The 12,764-nt window shown below is 63.2% G+C and overlaps 2 protein-coding genes across 3 annotated transcripts; both read right to left on the reverse strand.

Annotated features, from left to right (window-relative positions):
• Positions 1-1,547: 1,547 nt before the first annotated feature.
• On the reverse strand, positions 1,548-4,307 carry LOC109313099 (bactericidal permeability-increasing protein-like). Of its 2 annotated transcripts, XM_019539502.1 has the most exons (7): positions 4,234-4,307; positions 3,907-4,074; positions 3,685-3,752; positions 3,405-3,447; positions 2,909-2,972; positions 2,356-2,432; positions 1,548-1,880 (listed from the first exon to the last, which is right to left on the reverse strand). In XM_019539502.1, the coding sequence occupies exons 2-7, from the start codon at positions 4,045-4,047 to the stop codon at positions 1,839-1,841; spliced, it is 435 nt and encodes a 144-aa protein (XP_019395047.1). In that variant the 5' UTR covers positions 4,048-4,074; positions 4,234-4,307; the 3' UTR covers positions 1,548-1,838. The 2 variants fall into 2 exon arrangements, with proteins under 2 accessions (XP_019395047.1, XP_019395046.1); XM_019539501.1 differs by lacking the exon at positions 1,548-1,880 and having other exon boundaries at positions 2,361-2,972.
• On the reverse strand, positions 4,242-8,867 carry BPI (bactericidal/permeability-increasing protein). The gene is made up of 8 exons (XM_019539499.1): positions 8,594-8,867; positions 8,028-8,139; positions 7,628-7,756; positions 6,996-7,139; positions 6,427-6,490; positions 5,244-5,307; positions 4,796-4,887; positions 4,242-4,632 (listed from the first exon to the last, which is right to left on the reverse strand). Exons 1-8 carry the CDS (start codon positions 8,706-8,708, stop codon positions 4,312-4,314), a joined length of 1,041 nt encoding a protein of 346 aa, XP_019395044.1. The 5' UTR covers positions 8,709-8,867; the 3' UTR covers positions 4,242-4,311.
• Positions 8,868-12,764: the final 3,897 nt, after the last annotated feature.

The following is a 12,764-nucleotide window of genomic DNA, read 5'->3' on the forward strand; positions in this document are numbered from 1 at the left end:
CCTCCGGCTGCGTCTGGGGGCTGGAGCCCTGAGCAGCACGCCCGGGCGAGGTCTGGCAGCTCCGCTGTACGATCATTAATTAGAAACATCCCACCTGGCTGAAAAGGCACGGGCTCGGCCAAGCCCTGAGGGTGCCCATTGCTGCAGTGGGGGTCACCAGGACTGCAGCCAGCCCCTGCTCCCAGGGGAGCGATGCCACCCTCTGCCCTCCCCACTCTTGCTCAGGGGAGAGAGGACCCAGTGCCCAGGACAGAGGGTTAGTCTGTCCTTCCCCGTGCATCGAGAGCTGCTGATAGGACTCCTGGCTTCTATTCCTGCCTCTGCCTTAACACTAATCACTGAACTGCTCTGCTAGGCCTCACTTTTCCCACCTGTGAAATGGGTGCTTCCACTGCTGGCCTTATTAAATTAGCCATGCTGCTCAGAAAATGATTCCCCAGCACCCGGGAAAACTGCTGGGGAAGAAAAAAGATTGTTTTTGTTTTAGTCACATGGAAAATTCTTGAGTTTTTTCACATTTACTTGGAAAAACCCAGCTCACACATTTTTACTTTAAACCTAGAAAAAAAGAAATGCATTGTTTGGGTTGCTTAAAAACATTTGGTTTCCATATTCTTGGCTCCCCAGCAAAAACATGTTTGCAAAACTTCCCTTTGTGTCAAATGCTGTTTTTCACTTGGAAAAAAAAAAAAACCATTGTGATGGAAAGACCGTAAGTGGCTCTAGTCATTAGTGTTTGCAATGGAGCTGGGAAACTCTTGGAGCAGACAGGCCGGGGCTGCGGCAGAGCTCACCGAAGGCGGTGGACGATTTCCCATCGACCTCCATGAGCCGGTTCACCGCATGCCGACGCTGCAGCCGCGTCTGCAAGGCTGTGTCAGTGTGTTGTTATTTCAGATATTTCCTCCACCCAAAAATCCCGCTCCACTTACAGCGCCGGCAATTCCAAACCCCGTAGCCCTGATCATCCTGGGCTGCTTTCCAGTAACCCACTAAAACGGGCTCTAAAACTTGCTAACACCCTCCCCGTCGAGGCGAGCTGCAGAGGGGATGGTTTGGGGGAGGAAGGCAGCAGGGACCCTCACTTCACAGGACCTGCAGCTCCACCGCCCCCTCCATCCAGGCCTTTTTTGGCTAGGAAGGTGCAAGAACAGGCTGGGCGCAGGGTCCCAGGTGGGTCTGCAAGGAGACCTCTTGCCTTTAGCTGCTACCACCCACTGAGGGGACACGAGGGGCATTGCTATCGCTGCCCCAGGGCTGAGTTGGCAGCAGGAGTGGGTGGGCAGCCAGGCCACATGCAGATGTCCAGGGCATCTTTCCACCTTCCAGAGCATTTAGGGAAGAGAAAGTCCAGCCCGCTGCAGCCTGGCAGGGGCCCGGAGGGTGGACGCCAGCTCTGGCAGAGCCGGGCCCCGCTCTCCACGCCCACCTGGTCTCTTGCACAGCTGGACACGGAGCCCTTCTCCGCATCCTTGGCCTGCGGCGGTCCCACCGCACTGCTCTCCACTTGGCCCGGCCGGGCCCCGAAGGCTGCGGGACAAAGGGAGATCCAGGCACGGCTTTGCCTTTTGCAATTTCTTTTTAATACTTGCATGTGTGTTCCCTGCACCCGGGGCCCAAGATGCCAGATGCGGCTGCGGCTTTCAGCTGCCAGATACGGGGCTCTGGGAACACAGGCTGGCAGGGCAAGGGAGCATCAGACCCCGCTGGCATCACAGCACGGGTGCGTGGCAGGGAGAAGAGACCCGCGGGGGAGAATCGGTGCCGTCAGCCTGGGGCCGGGTAGAAGGGCCTGGGTGCAAGGCCAGGTGCAATGCAGGGGGAGACCGCCTTCGTCCTCAGCACCCGTATCGCACGTCTGCTCCCAGCAGCAGGAAGTCCTAGGCGAGAGGCCACGATGCCGTCAGGTGTGGCACAACCCCCCGGCTTGCCGCGGGGAAGGGGCGGTTTCCCCTGGGCCCAGGCACTCGGTGCACTGCAGCCAGCAGCCGCGCAGCACGTGCACGGCTCAGCGCCGGGAACGCGAGCTGGCTGCGCATCAGAGGGGCTGGGGCCGACGCCAGCTCTCGTTTCCCAGCCTCGCCTGTGCTCAGCGAGCTGTGCCAGCTGTGCGGAGCATCCCTCTGCAGCTCATCTCCCCTGGGGACGGGCTGGGCCGTGCTCCAGGCCAGCCCCAGGGCTCGGATGTGCTAACTAATAGGTTGCGTGTATTTAGCATCCCCGAGACGGACCCCAAAAGCTTTACAAACACCGGGTCCGCTCCAGTGGACTCTCTCCCTCCACCGGTGATGGGAAGGATCCTCTGAGCCCCCCCAGCCCTGACGGCGTGCGTGCCCCCCAGCCGGTGTCACTGACCTGGCGTGGCTGCAGGCTGCAGCCGGAGAGCTGGACGTGTTTGGGCAGCGGGAGGGAGAAGCCCTTCTTCAGCCGGTCTGAAAAACACAGCAGGTGACAGCCCGAGGTCGGGGGCAGGAGAACCGGATGCCCCAGGCTCCAGACCCTTTGGGGTGGGGGCAGGGGAGCTCCCCCAGCGGCTGCACAGGGCTGGGGGGCTTCGTGCGTGCTGCCTGGCCCTGCTGCCCTGCGTGCGAGCCGTCCCCCAGCGGCTCTGCTGCTCCACGTGCGGGGAGCGGGGGTCTGGAAGCCATTAAGCCGCATGCCCGGCTCATTCTTTCCATTGCATTTGCTTCAACCCCGGAGTCGCGGCCCGGAGACGCCTCTGCTGAGCCACCTTCCTCCTGCAGCCCCATGCACGCCGGCTGTGCTTCTGCACTGCTTTCCCACCGCCCAGGGCTCCTTGGCTCGCGGTAGCTTTGAGCCATGCTCCAGAGCTGACTATGGGCAGGGCCCTTGACTGACCCCAGCTCCCAGGCCTGCCGTGCACCCCTGGCCCCTGCCAGATGCTCACCATTCGCCAAGGGCAGCAGGATGTGGGAGGCACAGAAGTTCATGAACTGCTGCAGCCCTTCCACCTGGGGAAGATGAAGGGGAGGAAAAGCCCATCAGCTGGAGGAAGCAGAGGAAAGCGGGGAGCGGGGGCTGCAGGGGCCACGCGCTGGGGGACGAGACTGAACCCAGTACACGCGGAGGCTGTCCGGCAAGCAGCAAAGCTGAGCCCGCGGGCAGGTCCAGCGGCCTGGGGTGCAGGGTGGAGGAGAGCATCCCCTCCACGATGCTCGGGCCGGGGCAGGGGAGGCCGGAGCCGGGTGCTGAAGGGCAGAGCAGGTGCGGCCAGCAGGTAACGGGTCCGAGGGGGCCTGGCTGGTGTTGCAAGCCGCCCTGGCAGGGTGGCAGCCGTGCCGCTCCCTGCCCTCCCCTGGCTGCAGGGTGCACGGGGATGACCCCAGCCCACCAGGTCTTCCAGGCAGGGCCAGTGCAGCCGAGGGCCCGTGAGGGCAACTCACCGAGAAGGGGCCGATGTCCGAGTGCTTCAGTGACAGCTCCAGCCTGTGCGGGGACAGACACATGTCAGCACCCCCCCCGCCACGTGTTGGCTAACGGTCATCACAGTTTCTGGCCCTGGAGCTAATTCTGCTGCCGGCTGTATCTGGATCATCTCCGAGCCCTGTGGCTACGGAGCCAGCGAGCATCCCCGACCAGCCTGGGGACGTCTTTGCAGGTTTCCTCTGGCCTGGGAGCTGCCTGGAGCCGGAGGGTCAGGCCTCGACTCCCTCTGCCGCTCACCTGCCAGATGCCAAGGTCCCGTAGAGCCGGTCAGCGCTCACGGTGACGCTGGCAGAAATGTTGCTCGACTGGGGACAGAAGGAGAAGCCGCGTCAGCTCGTGCCGTCGGGGCACCCAGCGCACCCCCAGCTTGCGGCCGTGCCGTGGCCAGGGAGACGTCGGGATGCGGGGAGGGCTCCGAGCTGGACTCCATCCCCCTCCCGGAGCCGAGCGTGGGCTGACCAGGCGGAGGAGGAAGAGCGGAGCGAGGCTGGCGCTGGGCAGGCTGGCGTAGGCTTGGATGTCCATGACCAGCGCCAGCTCCAGGCCTCTGGGCGCGACGGTCAGGAACGGCGCCGAGGGGGTCGTGAGCCGCAGCTCCATGAGCCGGTCGGGGTACCGCTGCTGCAGCTGGGGGCAGAGCCGGGGCGCAGGTCAGGCGGCGGTGATGGGGATGGAGCCCGAGGCATCCCCCCCCCCGCCCGGGCGGCTGTGCCCTCCCCTGCGCCCACCGCAGCCGCGTGGGCTGCGGACTCCCAGGCTCAGGGGTGCGGGCAGCAGCCCACTTACCTGGGGGATGAAGTGGGAGAAGGCGGAGGTGTTCAGGTGGAAAAAGCCCTCTTTGGGAAACTGCAGCAGGAGAAAGCTTCAGTTCACTGCAGGAACAGCACGGGGCGCAGCCACGGCACCTCCCGCCCAGCCACGGGGCTCGTGCAGCCCGGGACAGGAGGGAAGTGTCGCCAGCCGAGGCACGGTGCAGACACCGTGGCCCAGCAGGTCTCGTGCCCGCACCATGTCGTTGGTGATGTTGAAGACCAGGAGCCCGGCAGCCTGGTAGACGACGCCGGCGGTGTTGAAGAAGTAGCTGGAGACCCCCAGGTAAACCATGCGGCCACGCTCCGTCGGCAAGGCCAGCGCGGGGGCAGAGAAGGGGGCCGGCGCGCGGTGAGCCCGGGAGAAGACCTCGCCCTAGGGAAGACGAGAGCGAAGAGCGACTCTTGCCAGGCGCTGGCACTTGTGGGGTGGCCTCGGGCCCGGGGTTTGCGCGGGATCTTGCCCCCGTCCTCCCGGCCTGGGCAGCTGCGGGGTCTGGGGTGAGGCAACCCTGCCTGTCCCCCCGGGCACCTCGCACCTTCAGATTCACATCCAGGTACTGGGCCGTCACCACGGGGGGGCCCACCAGGGAGTAGTCGATGCTGGCCACCGTGTCTATCGCTGCTGTGACTGGGAAACAGGGGAGACAACAGGTCCTGCAGGGAACTGGGCCCCTCCCGGCGCCCCGGAGGGGACACCAACCTGCTCCCGGCTACGCGGCCCCGGCGCCCAGCGCTCACGCCACGGCCCACGTGGAAGTGCCGTGTCCCAGCACGGGGCAGGGGCTGCAGCTTTGCAGCGGCTGTTCCCAGTGGGCCCGCGGCGGCAGAAGAAAGCCAGGGGGTCTCTAGGTCCCAGCCGACCCTAGTCCCCCGAGCCCTTCGTGCTTGGGAAACCTCCCGGGCTACATCCGTGGGGTGCTCCGGGGAGCTCGGGCTGGGTTCCTGCCCCCCACGACGTGGCCGGGGGGAGCACCCGCGCGGTACCTGGCAGCGTGTGGAGGTAAGGCTGCAGCTGGGTGCTGACGAAGCTCCTCAGCTCTCTGCAGACCTGCGGGAAACAACGTGGAGACCCCCGGCCTCGCATCCAGGGAGGCTGCAGCTCGCGCCGGTTTGCTTTGCAGTAACTATCGGTTGCAGCAAGCGGCTCTCCTTGGGCATGTCACCCGGCGGTCCGGCAAGCTGCCCGAGGGCTGCGCAGATCGGGCACGGGGCTTGTGACAGCACTGCCCCAGGGGAGGGGGATAACGGTGACGACCAGCCCTGCAGAGAGGGGCGCGGGGAGGGGGGCTGAGCGGAGGGCGGCCCAGCGCGACGGGAAGGAGGGAGGCCTCGACAAGATGCACGGACGGCCTTGCTCCTGGGTGCAGCGGGAGAGCCCAGGAGGGAAAAGGCGGCTCAAGGCCCTTCCCGGGACGGACAGGCGCGGGCTGGACACTGCGGCCTCGTCCCCCCGGGAGGCGGGCGCTGCCCTGAGCCGCCCCGGGGCCGGCACGTCGGCTCCGGGGGTCCCGGTGGCCCCGGGAAAGCCACTAGATGGCACCAGCCGTAGCGCGATGCCGCCGGCCCCGCGTTTTCCATCTGCGCTCGCCGACCGCCGCCTTCCTGCACAGGCCGCGCGCGCATCCAGAGAGGCTGCAGCTCGTGCCAGTTTGCCTTGTAGCAATTATTGCTAACAGCTTGTTTCCATGTCCTGTTGCAGGTCTCCTGCATGTAGGCTTTTGTGCGGTGCCATAGGTACGAGGGTTTCCCTGACGGGCCCCATTAAGACAAGGCAGCAAGCGCCTGAGAAGCCAGACGCGAGCGTTTGTACCCAGAGCTGCCCCCTCCCCAAAAATCAATACAAGTGGCAGGCTGCTGGCTGGTCTTTGGGGTTGCTGTGCTTTTGGCTCAGGTGCGCGCTCTAATTAGCTGATTGCATGGAAGGAGAAGGCTTTGTTAATTGGGAACCGGTTACGGCAGGCGCTCGCAAACACGGCGGATTTAGCCTTCGATGTGACCTGCTGCAAGGCCGAGGTGAGTGCAGTTAGCGCACGCGTGTTCATCCGGTGTCCCACCCGCTCGTCACCACTGCAACGAGCAGCCGTACGGCGGCTGCCATCAAACCGCAGCACACCGAGCACGTGAGTGACGGGGAAGGGCAAGGGCCCCCGTCCCCAGCGCACCATACCTTGCTTTGCATCACTGCCCTGATGCGCGACTTAAATATCTTGACGATCAGCTCGTAAATCCAGCTAAGGAGAGAGCACGAGAGAGTCACCTTTCTCCAGCCGCAGGGCGGTGTCCTCCCGCCGACAAAGGCACGCTTCTCCAGATCGGCCTGCGGGCAAAGCTGGGCTGCCCCATTTCGTCTTAAATGTTGCATCGGCAAAGAGCCGGCCTGGTCAGAGCGGTGCCCCCGCACGGAAAGCACCCCCTCGAACAGGCCACGCCGCAGGCCAAACTCCAACACAGCGCAGGAATGTGCAACCGCCTCCTCTTACACCAGCTCTGCCCCGACCAGCCCATCTCCCCAGGGACATCAGGGGATAGCAGCGATAACGCCTTAGGGCCAATATAAGGGCACAGGACAGGGCTGCTGGATCCACGTCCCCCTCCAGCCTTTCCAAGGGAAGCAGCACGGGGTGGGCCAGCGGGATCCGGTCCAGGAGGAGGAGGCAGCAAGCGGCTGATCTGTCCTGGGGGGACGGGCTCCAATGCGCGGCCCCCGGTCCTGGCCACGGAAGGGGAGTTACGTACCCAGCACGCACCTCGACATCCGAAATGGAGGTGGTGCAGGCAGAGGTGGTCACGGTGGGGGTCCCAGAGGCGTCGCTCCCCAGCTTCAGCCCGACAGAGATGCGGAGACCAGTGACCATCAGGTTAAACGAGCCGCGGTCCCCACTAACGGGAGGAGGGGACAGGAGAGTCAGGTGTGCCCCTAAGACCCCGCGATGGAGACGGCCGGCGCGCTCCCTCCCCCCCGGTGCGGGTTGCTCCGGCTCGCTTGGCGTCCCTACGGTGGGGGCGCATCCAGGAGGCTTCGTCACAGCAAGCCACCTTTTCTCCCCCTTCCTTTGTGACCGGAGGAGTGGAGGATTGGGAGATAACCCTGACAGTCCCCACCGCCGGGCCCTGGACGGGGGGTGTGGAGGGACCGGCCCTGCGTGCACTGTCCCCCATCGCTTCAGGCTGCACGCTGTGCCGCTCGCTACCCCCCGCAGCCGCTCGGGCAGAGGCAGGAGGGACTGCAGCAAAAGCGTCGCCCTGCAGCCCGCGTGGCCGGGAGGAGCCGAGCTGCAGAGCCGGCCGAGGCGAAGGCCCGAGCGCCTTCCAGGCGGCAAAGCGGTTTGCACCAGGGCGAGGGCGCGCAGGAGCCCCGGGGCACTCACAAGATCCCTTTCTTCCACTTCCAGTTCCCCGTCAGCTGGGCGAAGGCATTGGAGACGGACACCTGGACGCCCACGTTGGGGATGGGGGTGATCTGGGAGCTCGGCAGCCAGAAGCGGAGGAGGTTCAAGCTGCAAAGGAGCGCGGCGCTGTCAGCCGGAGCCCGGGGCTGGGCCTGGGTGGACCGGCATCCTCGTCCCCCCACCACCAGCACCGCCTGTCCGGGCCCTGCTTGCGCGCCACCCCTCCCTGCCCGCGCTGCCTCCCGCCATCGCCCGCTTGTCTCTGGAGGGCTTCGTCCAGCTCTCGGGACACGCGTCTTCCTCTCGCCATGCCCGCCCTGCTCTGCCTCCCTCCCAAACCTCCTCCAGCCCCCCCAGGGGAAGCCAGCAGCCGTCTCACCGGGAGAGTTCGTAGTACACGTCTCCTACGGGTGTCCCTTGGGACCCCGACATGTCCGGCAGCTTCATCTTGGCCAGCTTCTTCTCCAGGGCAGCGATGCCCTCCTGACAGGCTGCGGGGGCGGAAAGGGCAGCTCACCGCCTGGCCCTCGCAATGGGCCCGGGGCTGCTTGGTGGCAATCCTGTCGCTGGACGCCACGGCCGGTCCGCACGGCCTCGGGTCCTGGTGCAGCGAACCTCGGGCGTGAGGACCCTGCTCGGTAAAATGGGCTGAAGCCCAGACAGAGACCCTTTGCCGTCTAGGGGCAGCCTCCCTGCCCCATTTGGGGTTGGCTATTTGACCGGTCAAGTAGAGCTTGGTCAATTGACAAGATTTGGCCGGTCAGCTGCTCAGCTTGCCCACCCTAGTCACATTGTAGCACGAAGGCGTGGCGGGTGAGGTAGTCGGGTGGGGAGGCCGGGGGGGCAAGAAGCCGGGGGTCCAGCGGCAGCCGGGGGAAGGTGACTTTGCAGCTCGACCCCCGGGTGCATTAAGGACAGAGACAGAAAGACTGACTGGGAACCTACCGTAGGCCAGGCCCGGACCGGTGATTCTAGCCACGAGCCCGGGGTTGGTGGCCCTGGCTAGCGCGGTGGAGACCGCCAGCAGGAGGGCAGCCAGCGCCAGGCTCTGCACCGCCATCCCGACGGGCGCGAGGAGGCGCCCCGCCGCTCCGGAGCCGTGCCGAGCGGTCTGAGGGGTCCCCGGCCCTCCAGCCCTCGTGGCACAACCCAGGCATTTCCAGTCTGTTTCAAAAGGGAAACTGAGGTGGGCTGGGCGGGGAGGAAGCAGAAAGTTGCTCAAGCAGCAGTGGCTGCGACCGTTTCCTTTCTGCAACGCGCAGACGTTGCTCCCCGGGCAGAGCTCAGCACTTCAGAAAATGCTGCAGGGACTTGGACGGGGCCAGGGTCCCCACCGGGCCACGCGTGCCCCCAGGGCTGCCCAGGTGAACGCACACTGCCGCCTTCCTGGCATCCCAGCCAGCAGCCGGAGTACAGCTGCCCTGGGGGAAGACATTTGTGTAACAAAGCAATTGCTCAAGAGCCGGTAGCTGTGCGTGCGCAGGGTGAACGGTGGTGCCGGGCTGGGCACGACTATTGCACAACGTGTGCAGAGGAGCAATCATCTGCACAGTCCTGCACGGCATCAGAGAAACATAGAAAGTTAGGGTTAGAAAGGTCACATCCAGTCCGACCCCCTGCTCAAAGCAGGACCGTCTCCGACTGCAACATCCCAGCCACACCAAATCATCATGTTCTGGGGGGCCATGAGTTATGGCAATGTTTTTCAGATATGTAGGGAATAAAAGGAAGGCCCAGGCGGTATAGGACCACTACTGAACGGGCAAAAGCAAATGGGGACAGACAGGGTGGACGAGGCTAAACTCCTCGATGAGTTCCTTGCCTCAGTCTTCCTAAACGCGGGGCAAGACAAGTCTCGTAATGGGTTCGTAGAGAGACAACAGCTGGGCACCAGACCACCAAGCATTGACCCTGAGATGGTGCAGAGTCACTTGGGAGGGCTGGATGCGTTGGAGTCGGCAGGCCGGACGAGCTGCAGCCGAGGGTGCTACAGGCGCTGGCGGACGTCACTGCACAGCCACTGGCAAGGATATTTGAGCGCTCATGGTGCACGGGCCAGGTCCTGGAGGACTGGAAAAGGGCCAGTGCGGTCCCTATTTTCAAGAAGGGGAGGAAGGAGGATCCAGGCAACTACAGGCCAGTCAGCCTCACCTCCATCCTTGGCCAAGTCTTTGAAAAGATTATTAAGGCTCATATATGTGAGAGCCCAGCACAAAAAATTACACCGAGGGGAAAGCAGCTCGGGTTCGTAGCGGGTAGATCGTGCCTGACTGATCTAGTCTCTTTATGACCAGGTTACAAAACACCTCGATGCGGGAGTAGGGGTGGATATCCTTTACTTAGACTTCAGGAAGGCCTTTGAGACAGTATCCCACCCCGTACTGGTGAACAAGTTAAGAGGCTGGGACTTGGATGATTGCACAGCCTGGTGGGTGGCAAATTGGCTCGAGGGTTGTACCCAGAGAGCGGTGGTGGATGGGTCAGTGTCGACCTGGAAGGACGTGGGCAGTGGGGTCCCGCAGGGCTCGGTCCTTGGACCGATACTCTTCAATGTCTTCATCAGCAACTTGGACGAGGGAGTGACGTGTACTCTGTCCAAGTCTGCAGATGATACAAAACTGCAGGGAGAAGTGGACACACCGGAGGGCAGGGAACGACTACAGGCAGACCTGGACAGGTTGGACAAATGGGCAGAAAACAATAGGATGCGATTTAACAAGGAGAAATGCAAAGCACTGCACATAGGGAGGAAAAATGTCCAGCACACCTACTGCCTGGGAAACGACCGCTCGGCAGCACGGAAGCAGACAGGGATCTCCGAGCCCCCGTGGGCTCCAAGATGAACACGAGTCGTCAGTGTGACGAGGTCATCAGCAAAGCTAACGGCACTTTATCGTGCAGCAGCAGATGCTTGACCAACAACACCAGGGAGGTGATACTTCCCCTCTGTTGGGCGCTGGTCAGACCACAGCTGGATACTGCGTCCAGTTTTCATAGTTTCATAGTAGCTCGGGTCAGGAGGGACCTGAACAGGTCATCTTGCCTGACCCCCGGCCGCAGGCAGGAGCGAATGCTGGGCTCGCAAGACCCCAGACAGGGGATCATCCAACCTCCTCTTGAATTTGCCCAAGGTAGGGGCGAGGACCACTTCCCTGGGTAGTTGGTTCCAGGTTTTGTCCACCCGAACTGTAAAATATTGCCTTCTGATCTCCAAGCTAAACCTATTCTCCATCAGCTTATTACCATTGCTCCTGTCACCCCAGGTGGTGCTGGGGAGAAAAGGGCTCTGCCTATCTGCTGTTGATCTACACTGAACACCTTCAAGAGCAAATTGGATGCTTATCTTGCTGGGATCCTATGACCCCAGCTGACTTCCTGCCCCTGGGGCAGGGGGCTGGACTCGATGATCTCCCGAGGTCCCTTCCAGCCCCAGTGTCTATGAAATCTATGATCTCCCCTGAGGAGTTTGTTGGCAGTTTTGGGCTCCACACTTCAAGAGGGACCTGGAGAGGGTCCAGAGAAGGGCCACTCGTATGGTTAGGGGCTTTTAGGAGCCAAAAAATGTCCTTGGCTAAACAGGGAAATCCAGGGGAGCCTAAGGGCAAAAGAGGAGGCACACAGGCAGTGGAAGCAGGGGGAAGCTACCAAGGAGGAGTACACCTACTTGGCCCGCGCTTGCAGGGAGGCGGTGAGAAAGGCGAAAGCAACTACAGAGCTGAGGCTGGCAACACAAATTAAAGATAAAAAGACTTTTTTTAGGTATGTAGGGAGTAAAAGGAAGGCGCGGGGCAGCATAGGACCCCTACTGAACAAGGAGGCGCAATTAGTGACAGAGAGGGGGGACGAGGCTGAGCTCTTCAATGAGGTTTTTGCCTCGGTGTTCCTGAACAGGGGCAAGATGAGTCTCCTAACGGGCTCTTAGATGGGCATCAGAGGGACACCAGCCGTCACGCTGACCCGGTGCGGAGTCAGGCGGCTGGACGGGGGCGTCCGAGTCGGCAGGCCTGGGCGAGCTGCATCCGCGGGCCCTGAAGGAGTCGGCCGGTGTCATAGCAGAACCGCAGGCACGGCTGCTCGAGCTCCTGGCGCTCGGGGCAGGTCCCAGAGGACTGGAAAAGGCCCACTGTGGTCCCTGTTTTCAAGGGGGGGAGGAAGGAGGATCTGGGTAATTATAGGCCAGTCTCTCTCACCTCCATCTTTGCAAAGGTCTTTGAAAAGGTTATGAAGGATCATATCTGTGGGAGTACAGCGGGAAAAACAATGCAGCAGGGAAGCCAGCGTGGATTTGTGGCAGGTAGATCACGCCTAACTAACCTGCTCGCCTGCAGCAGCGTGTGGTACCGCTCGGGGCACCCCACGCAGTCGGCCCAGGCTGCGGCACTGCGGGTCGGGGCCAGGCTTGGGGGCGGCGGGGCAGCTTCCCCGCTGCAGCCGGAAATAGTGCAAGGAGAGCTCTCGTGGCAGCTCCGCCAGCTGCTGATCTGGCACCGGGAGCTGCTCCGCTCACCCAAGCACCTGGCTGGGGTTATCTTACCTGCGACCGCAACATCTATAATCTATGACCCGCCCCGGACACTTGGGAGATGCGCCAGGAAGCAACCTTATCAGTAACTGGGCAGCAGCTGGAGCCAAGCGCTGTGCTCTGCCTGCGGCCCTCCCCCGTGGCCAGGGGCTCCCTGCACGCAGGCGCTCCCCTGCTCCCCCTGCCAGGGAAGCCCCGGGGGCTCGCACCTGCTCACTTGGATCTCAGTGCAAACGTGCCACCTGCCCGGGCCCCGGTGCACTGACCTCTGCGTGCCTTGCGCGTGCTCCTCGACACGCCGCGCCTGGACCCAGAGGGGACTGCTTAGCACCAGGCTTTCCAGCACGCTAGACCCCCCCACCCACCCGAGCTACAGAATGGGCAGTTTGGAGGCCAGATCTCTTTGCTCCCCACCCCAGCAACTCCAAGTTGATGCCTAGCGACAGGTCACGGTGTGGGGGGCAGCTGTGCCAGAGCTCAGGGGGACCCTCTGCAGGAGCCCGCAGGGGTCCCGTGCTGTGCACGCAGCCCTAGGCCGCGGGGTGCAGAGCTGGGGTGCCCCTGGGTTCCCAGCACAAGAGGCGGCCGGTAGTT

The sequence above is a fragment of the Crocodylus porosus genome, unplaced genomic scaffold, assembly GCF_001723895.1.
Source record: "Crocodylus porosus isolate Cpor-Errol unplaced genomic scaffold, CroPor_comp1, whole genome shotgun sequence".
NCBI lineage: Eukaryota > Metazoa > Chordata > Crocodylia > Crocodylidae > Crocodylus > Crocodylus porosus.